At 51.3% G+C, this 13928-nt stretch overlaps 8 protein-coding genes across 8 annotated transcripts; 7 read left to right on the forward strand and 1 right to left on the reverse strand.

Moving 5' to 3' along the window:
• Nucleotides 1–1050: 1050 nt before the first annotated feature.
• Nucleotides 1051–1506, forward strand: Pmar_PMAR023637 (conserved hypothetical protein; the record flags this gene model as incomplete). The annotated part of the gene is made up of 1 exon (XM_002785869.1): nucleotides 1051–1506. One exon carries the CDS (start codon nucleotides 1051–1053, stop codon nucleotides 1504–1506), a length of 456 nt encoding a protein of 151 aa, XP_002785915.1.
• Nucleotides 1507–2652: 1146 nt separating this feature from the next.
• Nucleotides 2653–3557, reverse strand: Pmar_PMAR023638 (hypothetical protein; the record flags this gene model as incomplete). The annotated part of the gene is made up of 5 exons (XM_002785870.1): nucleotides 2653–2767; nucleotides 2835–2986; nucleotides 3030–3157; nucleotides 3204–3328; nucleotides 3376–3557. 5 exons carry the CDS (start codon nucleotides 3555–3557, stop codon nucleotides 2653–2655), a joined length of 702 nt encoding a protein of 233 aa, XP_002785916.1.
• A 1249-nt stretch (nucleotides 3558–4806) lies between these two features.
• On the forward strand, nucleotides 4807–5186 carry Pmar_PMAR023639 (hypothetical protein; the record flags this gene model as incomplete). The annotated part of the gene is made up of 2 exons (XM_002785871.1): nucleotides 4807–4943; nucleotides 5003–5186. 2 exons carry the CDS (start codon nucleotides 4807–4809, stop codon nucleotides 5184–5186), a joined length of 321 nt encoding a protein of 106 aa, XP_002785917.1.
• Nucleotides 5187–6110: 924 nt separating this feature from the next.
• On the forward strand, nucleotides 6111–6443 carry Pmar_PMAR023640 (hypothetical protein; the record flags this gene model as incomplete). The annotated part of the gene is made up of 1 exon (XM_002785872.1): nucleotides 6111–6443. One exon carries the CDS (start codon nucleotides 6111–6113, stop codon nucleotides 6441–6443), a length of 333 nt encoding a protein of 110 aa, XP_002785918.1.
• Nucleotides 6444–6608: 165 nt separating this feature from the next.
• On the forward strand, nucleotides 6609–7327 carry Pmar_PMAR023641 (hypothetical protein; the record flags this gene model as incomplete). The annotated part of the gene is made up of 4 exons (XM_002785873.1): nucleotides 6609–6774; nucleotides 6917–6953; nucleotides 6998–7096; nucleotides 7147–7327. 4 exons carry the CDS (start codon nucleotides 6609–6611, stop codon nucleotides 7325–7327), a joined length of 483 nt encoding a protein of 160 aa, XP_002785919.1.
• A 152-nt stretch (nucleotides 7328–7479) lies between these two features.
• Nucleotides 7480–8362, forward strand: Pmar_PMAR023642 (triose-phosphate isomerase 1, putative). Its single transcript, XM_002785874.1, has one exon. The coding sequence runs from the start codon at nucleotides 7508–7510 to the stop codon at nucleotides 8270–8272; it is 765 nt and encodes a 254-aa protein (XP_002785920.1). The 5' UTR covers nucleotides 7480–7507; the 3' UTR covers nucleotides 8273–8362.
• A 96-nt stretch (nucleotides 8363–8458) lies between these two features.
• Pmar_PMAR023643 (hypothetical protein) lies at nucleotides 8459–10129 on the forward strand (the record flags this gene model as incomplete). Its single annotated transcript, XM_002785875.1, has 2 exons — nucleotides 8459–8631; nucleotides 8686–10129. Exons 1-2 carry the CDS (start codon nucleotides 8498–8500, stop codon nucleotides 10127–10129), a joined length of 1578 nt encoding a protein of 525 aa, XP_002785921.1. The 5' UTR covers nucleotides 8459–8497.
• A 2108-nt stretch (nucleotides 10130–12237) lies between these two features.
• Pmar_PMAR023644 (Omega-6 fatty acid desaturase, endoplasmic reticulum, putative) lies at nucleotides 12238–13532 on the forward strand (the record flags this gene model as incomplete). The annotated part of the gene is made up of 1 exon (XM_002785876.1): nucleotides 12238–13532. The coding sequence occupies exon 1, from the start codon at nucleotides 12255–12257 to the stop codon at nucleotides 13530–13532; it is 1278 nt and encodes a 425-aa protein (XP_002785922.1). The 5' UTR covers nucleotides 12238–12254.
• Nucleotides 13533–13928: the final 396 nt, after the last annotated feature.

Below are 13928 nucleotides of genomic sequence, written 5' to 3' on the forward strand. Positions count from 1 at the left end.
TTTCTACGGAGAGGTACACTCATGGTGAGTATTTCCAGTGCTACTAGCTTGGCTGCAATAGTTCCCTCCTAGTCACAACCGACAACCAGACATATTCCACCAGTGCCATCTGATCACCGTATAGCACCTTCTGACCGGGGTACAAGAGTTCATGGCCATGATCAGGCGAACCATTGGCCTGTGCGCAGGTTCACAGCACGCTCATGGAGATCCTCTGGGTGTGGGTGACGGAGAGGTTGCAGCTATAAAGGAATCTAAAGCAGAGCATATCATACTCTACTGGGCCGCTCCTACGACCAAGACGGCTCATTTGGGCCAAGTCTTTGACCTCTGTCCGGTTAGGAACTGTCGGGCCACATGGGACAAGTCAGAGTTACTTCATGCGAGTGCTATTGTCATAACGAGGGACTGGGCTTCAACACCAGGGTGAGCACCTCGCTCCGGCTACTCTGCGGGACCTGCTTCCCACCAGCGATGTAACGTCTTGGCTCCCGCCTCGTCGTCCGGATCAACCCAGGATATGGAGGTTGAACGAACCTCCCGTTGAAGGTCACATGCCCTTCAATCTCTTGAAATCTCTAAGTGGACACATGGATTGGACCAGCACCTACAAGTAGCCTTCTGGAGTCTATTATGGTCTGTTATGATAGACAGTATAGATACGAGAGTGACATATTCGGCGGCTATGGCGCTACAGCGTTCCTGCCAGTGGCACTGCACGACGAAAGGAAGAGAGTGCGTGGTGAGCGGTGTCCTTGACCGGTTCGTGTGTGTCCAGTTCGTGTGTTACGAGTATCGACAACCAGCGGAACTGATCAGGTTTATGACGAGCTTTTAGAGAGATCTCGGTTGAGTGATAAAGCAGTGCTGTGGATAGTCAGCAACTGTGGCACGAAAGCTCAGGGCAAGCCCTGTGGGGGACGGAAGGCGGACGTCCAAAGCTGTCGTAACCACTATTATAAGGAGCTTATCAATCATATTGACATAATTAAGCACGGGAAATGTGGTATGGTCCACGGCCAAGCGGTCGGCGGGTGTGGCAGCAATGATATGGCCTGCTTCGAGGCCTATGCTAGGCGATTCCGCTTCTACCTAGCCTTCGAGAATAGTAGATGCCGATGGTACATCACTGAGAAGCTCTGGAAGGTATACAAGTGGCAGATTAAGGGGATACCCTTAGTGCCAATAGTACTTGGGGCTCCGAAGGGCGACTACGAGAAGCTGGCCCCGCCTGGCAGCTTCATACACGTGGATGATTTCGAGAGTCCCAAAGCACTTGCCGGGTATCTCCACTACTTGATGGGAAACCACAGTGCATTCGCAGAATATTTAGACTGGATTAAGTCGTACAGGATCCTTGGGCAATACTATACTGACTGTCTCCTATGTAACGCTATGAATAATGTCACCGCTAGGAAGGCGGCTACGATCCGAGGCAGCGCATACACTGATCTGCATGCATGGAGTACTCGTGGACAGTGTCAAGCATCCAAGCCCTTGCGGTGAGTATCTACATGAACTTCACCATACCTTATACGGAGAGATGTTGGGTTGGCGGGGTTTTACACTCATCCATCCCCATATCCTTAGTTTTTCACAGTTCCAATGCTATCTTCGATCTGCCGTCAAGCGGGAGTCCGCGCACTTTCTACAGCTACACGACCAATATCTCTCCGCGCGTGCGCTACTGGTTGATCACCTTTATATACGATTCCCCGTGGAAGTGCTACTCAGCAGAGGCCACCTCTACCCTCAGGGGAGGCCATAGCACAGATTGACCTTCTCGTAATCGATGTGACGTCGGAGGTTAAGTAAAACGAAGGTGCCTTGCGTTCGGGAGTTTTGGAAGGGGAAAGGGCACTTGCTCCGCTTCGAGCTTTTGAATCAATTCAGGCTAGCTCTTCGAGACTCTTCCCTATCTCTCGATGAACACGATATAATCAACAGGCTCGAGTATTACATTAAGAAATACTATGTGCACACTTCGATTGTTGCCATCCCAAAAGTGACCCGCGTCCGCTTTGGACTCCAAAGTGACCCGCGTCCTGGAGTCCCTACGAGTACCCCCTGCTTGGAAGCTTGATAGTCCTATTCGGTTTCGATGTCGAGGGTTTGAGTGGCAGAGAGCGTTCCAAGTCGCAGCTTGTTTGAAATCACTCAAGTGATATCCTCTAAATATCCCCGGGATTCCCCCTTGCCACCCTCCAGTTGGACGGCTGGGTTCGATCAGCACTTCCATCTTGCCCCCTAATTTGAACTAAGTTCTAAAGAAGATTCCTATGCGATTTCCCCAGAATGTGCATGATGTACACCGATGATCCATCGGCATAATTTGGAGTTCGCTTTGAGCACCCAATGACTGGGAGTGTCGACTACGCCTCCGATATGGTATCTCTAAACTTGTTCCCGCCCAACCGCCTGCGAGACACATCCCAACAACATCCCAGTGCAATTGGTACGATGGTTGAGACAATGCGAGACTGTATAATGCTTCATGACTGGTGTTCTATGGGCATCATCTCTTCAAACACAGCATAACCATGACTCCAGAATTGGACGCCCTCCCAACGTTCGTTCATACACGTCATAAACACAAGTAGCATGTGACATACAAAATCACACCATTATCAGATATTCATGCGATCCTCCTCGCTACGCCTCCTTCCTGGTCGTGCTGCTCCCGTCTCTATCAAACAAAAGGTCATACATCCGCTGAGCTGTGTCTTCCTCATTGCATGGGTCGACTTCCATCTCGGTAGATATGTTCCTGCGGCCAGAAAACAAATCGAAAACCGTATAGCCCGCGCCCACCTCCCCGCTCTCAAAGATCTTACCTCAGAACTTCCCTCAATCCGGGGACGCGTTCCTCGTAGAGCCCCTCGATCTTCTCATCAGTGGCAACCTTAACATGTTCGTAGCCCTCAGGCAAGGTTAATAGCAAAACTCGGTCAGGGACAATGCGCCACTTCGTCAACATTAGTCGTGCCTAAACAAAACGTAAGCACCCACTCCATGTCGAGAGAGCCGACTTGAGCTCGCGTGTTGGGGAAGCCCGAGATGATCCAGGCTTTGTGGTTGGCCTCTTCAGCCTCCACAGCGGCCGCCATCGCTTCCGCTATCTTGCTGTCAGCATCCGGGCGTGAAGGATCTGTGATCCCTACTGTTATCGGATGAACGTTGCTGAGCGACGCTCTTCTCCTTACCGCGGCAGACGTCGCTGTATTTGATATGCGCCACTTCAGCACCATCGTCCTCGGCCTTCCTCATGGCGATCACAGAGTCACAGAGGCTATTGAGATCGATGCTTGGTGGAGCCAACAGTATGAATCTGTCGAATGAGTTGCGACAGTTCCAGCAACTCGGGCGCGTCATCACCTCCCTTTGTTGCCGCCATGATTGAGCCAGTCGGCCATGAAGTGTAGTGGGTCGGTCGGTCTCTGGAGGAGTACGTCTTGCAGTAACTGTCGCACAGTCTCGTAGATCTGGTTGTGTTTGAAGTACTCCTCCGTCTCGGACTCGAATACTACAGGCACTGGATGCTCGGTAGCTGCTGGCATGTGAATGAAATGAACTGCACATATAACATCAACCACACATCCGAATTGGAAGCTACGGACGGTAGGAACAAGACGATTTATCCCGCCACGCGGTGGAGACTCTGGAACTGACAGGTCTCATCTGATGCCGAGACTAGAGAGAAAGAAGCGTGATGTAGAGACTACTTCTTCAAGCGACTGAGTAAACAGCCCTCCCGGCGAATTTAACACTCTGAGCGCTCGCCAAGTCCCAAACCACTTAGCTGAGGTCATCCTCCGTCCGAGAATCTCCTGGTCCATACGGCTCTTTCACTACGCATGAATCACACCACACACTACACCGTTCCCTAGTCAAGTAAGAGTCAGTTGTTGAATAGTCACATGTTCTGATTTGACCGGAGAACGATGTAGAATCGACAGCTTCGCCGAAGGTGGCGTCATGCAGTCGTCCTTGATATATACGAGCCACATCGAGTTGACCATAAGGAGTTGAGAACCCCTTCGGGCTGAGTCTTCGTTCAGGAACTTCTCGCTGATAATCTCCAAGAGAAAACACAATAATGGAGAAACTCCACGCGGATGCGGTCCGTGCTGCTAGCAATGACCGCATGATCGCCCCAGGTGGTGGATGAGCAAAGCCCTTCTACGACGCTCTTTAACAACATTGAGAATGCATGGAAACCGACAGTTTCGGTATACAGGGTGTGCATGAAGTAACTCTACGAGAGCCCACCACTACTAACTGCTGCGGCAGCAGCGGTACTACTTAGCGTTCTTCAACAACTTGCATAAGTCTGTCGTGCATTTTTCCTGCACTTTGTTCTTGATCAGTAGTTGTTGGGAGGTATTGCTGCCAGCAATTAAGCTGGTAAGCCGTGTAAGGGTGGTCTGTTATGACAATAGTCATCACCAGCAGCAGTAGTCTTCGAGAGCAGTTTGAGACGGTCCTAGATCGGGAGAGAATTGTCGGAAGTGCAATCGAGCGTCGTGAAGTTCCACAGCGCTGCAATACAAAGCCGGAATTCAAACGTGGCGAGGCGGATAATATGCAGTTGGATTTGATAATGGGTTCAAGCCAGCTGAGCTGGCTCGGCTTTTCCAGTCGCCTTTCTCAGCTAGCTCCCTAGAAGTCGCCGTATGTGAGTTACTCACAGTGAGTATAGGAGTTCTCATTGGCTCTTTATCGATGACAACCCCTTCACGGCATTGCATGCCTACATTACTCGGCAGTCTAGGAAAGACTGCAAGGCTTATCCATGGGCCACCGTCCATGGCGAGGCTTGCTGTGAAGCAATATACCACCAGCGGTAGCCAGACCATTCAGAGTGACGAGAAGGCTCAATCGGCGTCTTCAAGCGATGCGTCTCGGTACTTTGGCAACCGCACGCACAAGAAGATATGCTCCGGGTAGGCTGATAGGCTATTATTGTTATAGGGTGATGTTGGTTTCGCTTTGTTGGTTTCAGCTGCGGTTTGCCTAATTTGTTGCCGGCGCCTCGATGCATTGCTTGTGGTAAGGTCGTGTCAGATAGGGACATAAGGCCGGTCGGCCAACACGATCCTCTAATAGAAGCCGTGATGGTGGCCAAACCCACACTGGCAGCGAAACTCAAACAGAATTATAGACCGCAGAGGTTGAGTCGGTTGTAAGTAGCAACCTCGACACAAAAGGGGACAGCTGCGCGATACGGCTAAATGCAGGTTCACTGGGTCAATGCCATCACGTGTATGGCACGCTGACTTTGACACACTCGTTATGGATTGTCCTTGGCCTTCTAGTACTTCAGGTCATCATGTGCTGGGTATCATCAAGTCCTCTAGAAGTTATGATATAAGGTGGCTTCTGGGGATGCGTCTTAGCTCGTGCTTGTCTCTGAGCATCCAGTTGGCTAGCAGTTGTCGTACAATGGAGTTCCACCTGTGATATGAAAAACACTAGTGAGAAAGGTATTGCACGATTTTTTTTTCACGGAAAACTATTGTGTTGTCGGTCGCGAAGACATATACGTCTTAGAATTTTCATGGAGTATTATGCGCGACTTCATGTTTGACGGGTGGAACGTCATTGATTCCTTCGCATAGGTGCTTAAATCGACGTCATGTTCAGCTCCTTGATCGTTTGCATGCTCAGTGTGTTGACGCTCTACGGCGATCGCTAGTAGCAGACAAGGCACTGTCTACAGAGGTCGCAGTGGAGTTGCTTAAGCAAGCCCAGTTTGGCTTTCGATACCCCTCGGAGTTTTCGGTCATCTCCCTGCATGGCCTGTGTCCTCCTTTTGAGCCTAATCTCGGTATCTTCGCTCCGCCTCATTGGATGAGTTTCAAAGCAGTGCGGGAGGTCGTGGGCAAGTCCGGGAAGATAACAGATGTATCGGCATGCCTTCCGAGCTCGTCAGTGGTTGGCAGTTTACCGAAGGCCCTCGTGGAAGCTCAGGACATTGGTACTCGACTCTTGAAAGGCTCTAATAGTTGATGACGTTTCTGTGCATGTTTCCATCCATCGAAGTTGTCTGTCCTTTTGTGTTGATGGAATGTTCATTATTTTCTTGCAGGTTTCTATTTATCAATCCAACCATGCTTTCCTCGGTTTCTTCATCTGCCTTCAACACAATCTCGAGACGATTCCTTGCCACAGTTCGCGGTGGCCAAATTGCTAGTGTTGCTGCCAAAACTGTCACTGTAGCCTTGGAGGACGGCTCTCAAGCTACTGTTCCCCGTCCTGTTGGTATTGACAATCAGTGGTTCCTCCCTGGTAGTCATGCAGTGTGTGTTGACGACAAGTTGGGTATGGTCACCAACCCTGAAGGAGCTGTACTAAAGTTCGAATGCATCCATCCCGAGTTGAATGGAGATGACCTGTGCCCTGATTGCCCTCGCCGGAAGTTCGAGGCGAAGAAGAGTGATTAGAAGTCAGATATTTTTATCTGTCGGCCTGTCACTGACATTGCTGTCATTTTCTCGTTTACTGCTGAACTGTTGCTATCGCAACTGGAGGTTTCAAATTCAGCCTGATCAGCTGTTGTTGGGTTACAGTACTAAATAAGGTATGTTGATATAGTATTTCCATTCGAGATGTCTAAGCAGCCAACAGCTTTGGAACGTCTGGCGATGAAGTGGGAGGCACGCCGGGCTGCTCGAGCGGAGGGTAGTGTTGTACCTCCTAAACCGGAGCGTAGAGGAGTACCATTGGAGAATCCACGCTCAACGAAAAAGGCTGGTGAAGATTCCTCGAGCGACAGTAGTAGTAGCAGTGATGAGGATGATGATAGCGACAGCAGTAGCAGCAGTAGTAGTAGTAGCAGCAGTAGTGGAAGTAGCGACAGTGATGAGAGCAGCTCGTCTAGTAGTAGCAGTAGTGTCGATAGTAGTGCGTCTGGCAGTAAGCCAAGGAAAGCGGGCAAACACAAGCGGAAGTAGGTTGGTGTTGTTGGCATGTTTGAGGTCGTTTACCCGTGGGTCAGGTTTAAGCCGAATACGCATATGCTGAGTGCCTTGGTGAAGGGGCAGATTAGGACGAATGAGCGGATGGATAGGGAACAGACTGAGAATGCTCAAGAGAGGTAATACACGCGGTTATGGAGATGATGGTGATGATCGATTCGTCTTGAAGGTTGGATACTATGGACGGTGGGAGATCCTTCACGAAGGTGCGGATCATGACCAGCTACCTCACTGAGCACGGTTCAACAGGCATTGCCGCTGGCCAGGAAGCGTATTATGATGATGATGCCTCTGCACAAGAACAGTGGGATGAGTGGGAAAAGCAAAAACGCTTTAAGTTTGGTTCCTAACACAACGTTCATACAACTTCTGTCGTGTTGCTTATTACGTGCGGCTGCTTGACCATGAGTGTTATCGATTATTTGGGCGCGCGCGGTTTACGCTTTGCATCGCTGTCGGTGGCTTAAGCATGTTTGGTCCTCGTTACAACTCTACCATTAATAGTGTTTACTTCTGTTCCCCTAATAATCATGTCCCCCAAGCCTTTCGTCGGTGGTAACTGGAAATCTAACGGCAGCGTCGAGTCCATCAAGAAGCTTGCCCCTGCCCTTGTTGCTGGTGAGGCCACTTATAACAAGGATGCTGTTGATGTTGTCATTGCCCCTACTGCTATTCACCTTCCTTTGGCCATGGAGCAGTTCAAGGGCTCTAACATCCAGATCTCTGCTCAAAACTGCAGTAAGACCGGTCCTGGCGCCTACACTGGTGAGATCACTGCTGAGATGATTAAGGACGCCGGCCTTAACTGGACCATCCTTGGCCATTCCGAGAGGCGTCATCTCTTCAACGAGACCAACGAGGATCTCGCCGCCAAGGTTGCCAAGGCTGAGGCTGCTGGCTTGAAGATCATCTTCTGCATCGGTGAGTTGCTTGAGGAGCGTGAGGCCGGCAAGACTGAGGAGGTCTGCGCCACTCAGATGGATGCTATCGTCCCCGTTGTGAAGGATTGGAACAATATCGTTATTGCCTATGAGCCTGTCTGGGCTATTGGCACCGGCAAGGTTGCCACCACTGAGCAGGCTCAGGAGACCCATGCCTCCATCAGGGCCTATCTCAAGTCCAAGGTTAGCACCGAGGTCGCCGAGAACACTCGTATCCTCTACGGTGGCTCTGTGAACCCTGGTAACTGCGGTGAGTTGATCAAGTGCGCTGATGTCGATGGGTTCCTCGTGGGTGGTGCTTCCCTCAAGCCTCAGTTCACTGAGATCATCGCCGCTGCCGCTCAGTCCGCCTAAGCGGATGTTGTACTATTCGTGCTGTTGTATCATCGTCTGCTCCATTATTGCAATGGACCGCGGTGCTCATTCACGAGTGTCTCTCAAGGGGTTATCCCCGCTTAATACGAGTAAACCATAGTGGAGTTGAGTTTTGTAATCTGTGCGATTTTGGAGGAGGGCTGTAGTCTGATAGTGTTCGAGTCGTGATGATGATGGTGGAAATGTGTAGTTGATCAGCTTAGGATGTCGTCAGGATCAGCGGTTGATGGTGAAGGGATATCATCGGGATCAGCGGTTGAGGGTGAAAAAGATAGTGATGACAGAACGGTCAAGATGAATTCCTTCAAGGCGGATCAGCTGGAGAGGTGCAAAATACTGTAATGTATAAGACTCAGTGGGCACCTCTCGTGTTGGATTCACTTTGCATGTAGGTTTCGTAAGGTCAAAGAGAATGAGAAGACCTTCAATGCCTGTTTCTGGGGTAGCTCGATAGTGGTTGTTGGTGACGGTGTGGTATGCCTAGGGTGTGGGGACTGGGCTATGTGGAGCCCCTTCTGTCTGCAATTGATCAAGGCTCATGTATTGAGGAACCATCGGAAGTGTAGGGCAAATGAGGCTGTTGACGGGGTGAGGTATCGGTCTACGAAGGAGCCTGATGGGTTTAGGATGCCTACGTGTCTGGAGGAATGTCCGACTACTGAGGCGACATTGGCGTTGGCAAGAGACTCACCGGAGGCTTTGAAAATGTGGAGGCTGCAGGCTCAGACAGCTTATGGTCGATGGGGTGTTATTAGGGGCATCATGGCGGGGTCTATTAGAGGGGATGTGTTACAGCCACTACTGGGCAAGGCGACTCCGGACGCGCGACCGTGCCGACCTAGGGCTATCAAAGTAGACGGCGGCAAGCCAAAAGGTGCTGCTGATAAGGGGTTTGTTGATGATGGACTACTAGACGGTGTGAAGCTACCTGGCAAGGATGACATGCATAATCACGACTGGCATATGAAAGAGATGCGTCGATGGTATGGTATCACCACTGAGAAAGCCGAGGAGTTATATGCTGCTGGGGTACGTCAGGCGTGGCCAGGAAGCTCCTTTCTAGGCCATGACTATGAATTTGTCGACTGGGACTTGTTCTGTCTGGTGTGCTATGAACAACGTGGGCGGGTCGTTCATGTGGTATCGGCGCCTTCAATGGAAAGCCATCTTACTGGGAAGGAGCACAGGAAGTCTTTGGATTGCCTCGCTGGGGTGAACCCATCCTCGGCCGCTACTGCAATGGCGATGGCTAACGGCAGTACCACTACTACCACGGTGACAGCAGACGAGTTGCCGCCTCCTGGCAACCCAAATTTGAAGGAGTGGCATGTGGGCCAGATAGTGAAGTGGTATGGCGACAAGCAAGCGGACGCCGCGGCGTTGTATGATGCTGGTATACGGCAGGGCTGGCCAGGTTGTGAGCTCTTAGGAGATGCTTATGTGTTCAAAGAATGGGAGATGTTCTGTATGTTATGCTTCCGACAGAGTGGTAAGGTGATTAAGGCCATGCATCCGGACACTATGAGGCAGCATATTGGTGGAAGGGGTCATAAGAATAACGTCCAGTGGGCGTCTGGGGGGTGGCAGCAGCAGCAGGGAGGCCACAGTAGTAGTAGCTCTCGTATGGTGACTACGTCCTGGGCAGCATCAGCTAGGCCTAGTGGCGCAGCTGCTGGGGGGATGGGTCAGCAGCCTGTGTCCTCTGATGGATGCAACATTTCCCCCGAACGAGCGGTTCCTGAGGGAGAATACCGGCAGATAGGAGTAGATGCTGACGGGGTGCCTCCACGAGATATGCCCGTTGGCCCCCGCCTGCGCCAACCGGAATGCGAGTAAGATGGGATGCTGTTGTGTGTAGCCGTTACCACCCCCTCATAGGTCCTTCGAGGAGCATCTCCCAAATTGCCAGCTGTGTACATCGTCAGTGCTTGAGGATATACAATGCCAGTAATCGTGGCATAGTGACGATGACACTTCGCTGTTCATGGTGGTGGTGTTAGGCACTTCGTGGAACATATCGTCGAGGGTGCATGCCAGGACTGTCTCGTGTTGATCTTTCGTTTTCGATTCAATAAGCGTCCACATTCTGCGGAGGCATCCTTCAAGTCGAGCTCATCAGAAGTGGCATCGGGGGGCGGGTGTGAGCGGAGCGCTCCTGCCCAGCTATCTGAGAGGAGGAGAGGCCAAGGTGGCGTGGCTGTGAGGAAGTCGGCGCGGACTGTAGAATCGGAGGTTCAACCTCAGCCCTTACCAGTGAGGTGATGCTCTCATCCCTATGGCTCGTTGTCAGACTCCCTTTGGTCAGGCAAGTCCAAAGGTGGCGTCCGAGCCTGTCGGCTGGCATGCCTCGCTACTCTAACCAGACTCCACCCAATCCTCAAGGTTCTCACCTGCCTACGGGAATGATGCGCACTTCTGGAGGTGTCTACAGTAACGTCCCGTACTCTCAGCCGGCCCTTCCATATCGTCCCCATGAGTCGATTAACATGGTGGATGGGCATCGGCCTAGTACTGCCCATCACCATAGCCAAGGTGTAGGGGGATATAGACCACAGCGTGGACCGGACCCGGCATCAGGGTATCACCGGCAGGTGTACCCCTCTGCAACGTCACCAACCTCGTCGTCGTCATCGTCGTCTAGGCAGCCATCACCGTGGAAGTCCTCCAATCGTGGTGGGCTCTCACCGTATACGGCTTATCGTCATCAGTGTCCTCCACCTCCTGGCCGAATGCCTCCATCTCGCCGCCCACAATACAACAGGGATCCCCCCTACGGCGCCCCACCACAACCAGCAACCACTCAGCGTCGTCCCAATGCTAGAGTCTACCCTCACTCCCGAGTCTTCGGAAGCACTGACCCTATATACCCTCCGTCCCGGGCTCCGGAGAGTGAGGGTGAAGTCGTCTAAGCCCTATAGCCTCAACTCCATCGTAGCCGTCTCTGAATTCGTGATATGCTTGGGATTGCTTACAGTAGTAGTATTTCTAATGCTTACTAGTGTTGTTGCTCATCTCATTGTTGACAATGAGGGGTCGTCGTTATGGTATAGATCCCTCAATGTGGTCGTTTCTATCATGATGAATATATCATATTCCAAGAGTTGCGTTGGGCCACCCATCTTGCACTCGATCGTCATTGAAACAGTTGTCGCTCTGATGAGCTCGCCACCTTTACGAAATCCTCCGGAATTCCCTCTCAGAGTGTACCACCAAACGGCTAGTCTGTTATAGCTGGTGGCATTGCTGAATTCTTACAAGATGGAAGCTGCTGGGATCAGGCTGCTTAGGTTCCTGTAGCATTCGGTAGACTCCCTGTACACCCGGGCTGGTGGTCTGACTTGCGATACCAAAAATGCTACGATTCACGATTGACACCCCAACAGCAATAGGATGATACCGTTGTTCTGGTCGGGTCTTGTCTTGCTCTATGTTGCCTGACGACGTCCCTTTGCAACGTATTCGTCTTCCTTATGCAGGAGTCGTTAGGCCCCGCATTAGCTGTAGCCAAGACCATCACAGTGAGAAAGTGGTATAATACCACTAGTATTATGGCTGAGCCTGAGCTCTTAACGGCGGGCTTTTCAGGTCGTGTCAGGGTTGCCATTCAACCACGGGATAATTCTCGTCTGATGCTTGGCGGTCGGGGGAGTTTTTACAGCACCCATTGCAGAGAGACGAATCAACGAGTGTACAAAGTCGACTTCGGCTTCCGGGTCGGCGAGGAAGCGCGACTGAGGCTCCAACCCCGTTGGGCGTGTTGTCTTTATGCTGTTATCGTTGTTGAATATTGAGATAGTATCAGTGAAGTAGGTCACTCCTGAGGAGCAGCCGCTTTTCTCATCACTAGTGTCCCATCATCGCTCTATTACCAATGAACGAGCCAGTGTTGGGTTAATGTGGGAGCGAGCGTCACTTTCCTTCCTATTGCATAGGCCTCTTTTTCGATCCCCTCGATTGAGTGATGTGTGAGGCAGCTCCTGTGATGACCCAAACTGAGGTCCAAGCCGGACCGTGTAGAGATGGTAGGAACCTCAAGAGTGAGGCTGATGTTAAAGGCTTCACTGCGGAGGAGTTTACTAAGGTTGGGCCGTCTGTGTGTGCTATACAATCAGCTATCCCCATGCACTGTCGTGATAGGAGCCTGTCAAGGTCTGTCCTATGCGTCATCAGGGATCTCCTCTACATAACAGCATGTGCTGCTGTGCAGTACTCTCTGTTGGCGTTAGTACCCCCGGACTCAACCCTCCTGAGGGCAGTCCTCTGGGGTGTTTACATTTTCTGGCAAGGCGTCTTTTTTACTGGTATTTGGGTGATGGGCCACGAGTGCGGCCATGGGGCTTTTTCCCCTTATTCTATGCTGAACGATAGTATTGGTTTTGTCCTCCACTCGGCCCTCTTGGTACCCTACTTCAGCTGGCAGTACTCCCATGCGAGGCACCATAAGTTCACCAACCACGCTACTAAGGGTGAGAGCCATGTCCCCAGCCTGGAAAGTGAGATGGGCGTATTCAGTCGTATACAGAAGGCCCTGGAGGGTTATGGTCTCGATGATGTCTTCCCAGTCTTCCCTATAGTGATGCTCCTGGTTGGGTATCCTGTGTATCTCTTCTGGAATGCATCAGGTGGGCGTGTGGGCTACGATCGCCGTCCGTACAGCGACACTAAGCCATCTCATTTCAATCCCAACGGTGGCCTTTTCCCTCCTTATATGAGAGAGAAAGTCCTCCTTAGTGGAGTTGGCTGTAGCATAACCCTCCTTATTTTGGCCTATTGTGCTGGGAGGGTAGGCCTTAGCAGTGTATTGTTGTGGTATGGTTGTCCCTACCTTATGACCAACGCCTGGCTAACGCTGTATACCTCCCTACAGCACACGCATGAAGGAGTCCCCCATTATGGCGATGAGGCTTTCACCTTCATCAGAGGTGCCTTAGCTTCTATCGATCGTCCACCGTATGGCATTTTCTCTACGCATTTTCACCACGAAATTGGCACCACTCATGTTCTGCACCACATTGATTCTAGGATCCCCTGTTACCATGCTAGAGAAGCCACTGATGCTATCAAGCCTATTCTGGGGGATTACTATAGGGAGGATGGTACTCCTATAGTAAAGGCATTTTTGAAGGTCCACAGAGAGTGCAAGTTCATCGGAGGCCTCAACGGCGTCCAGTTTTACCGTCCTGGGCAGCGGCCGCAGCAGCAGCCCTGCGGCAGCAACGCTCGCACTTCTCGTAGGTAGGAGATGATGGGAGGTTGTGTATGCGCCGAGTGCAAGGCGCCCTTCCTCCTTTCTCAATATGATGATGAGGATTTTTATATTTTATCGCTGAGTATTCGACAGTGGTAGTGTCGCATATTTCAATCGGTAAGCCTTGTGTTGCATCTAGTGGACAGGGGTTTATATTCGAATCACATATTTCCGCTACTGACAACGAGGACGGCAGTGCAGTCACTCTATCCTGCTTGTTTTAATGCCGTCCCTTGCTGTATCATGTCTTCTCCTCATCTCCATCGTACTTATCTCAGCCGCCACCATCTTCATAGCGGCCTTATGGTGGATTTCTTATAGGATCATTACCCGGGAGGGCAGTAGTCTCACATCGAAGGTGCGCCCTCCTTGAGTTTCCCGGGGCCG

This window comes from Perkinsus marinus, assembly GCF_000006405.1.
Source record: "Perkinsus marinus ATCC 50983 genomic scaffold scf_1104296931952, whole genome shotgun sequence".
Taxonomy (NCBI): Eukaryota; Perkinsozoa; order Perkinsida; family Perkinsidae; genus Perkinsus; species Perkinsus marinus.

Coding starts and splice junctions, on each gene's coding strand:
- Pmar_PMAR023642 (XM_002785874.1), top strand. CDS start 7,508: ATGTCCCCCAAGCCTTTCGTCGGTGGTAACTGGAAATCTAACGGCAGC.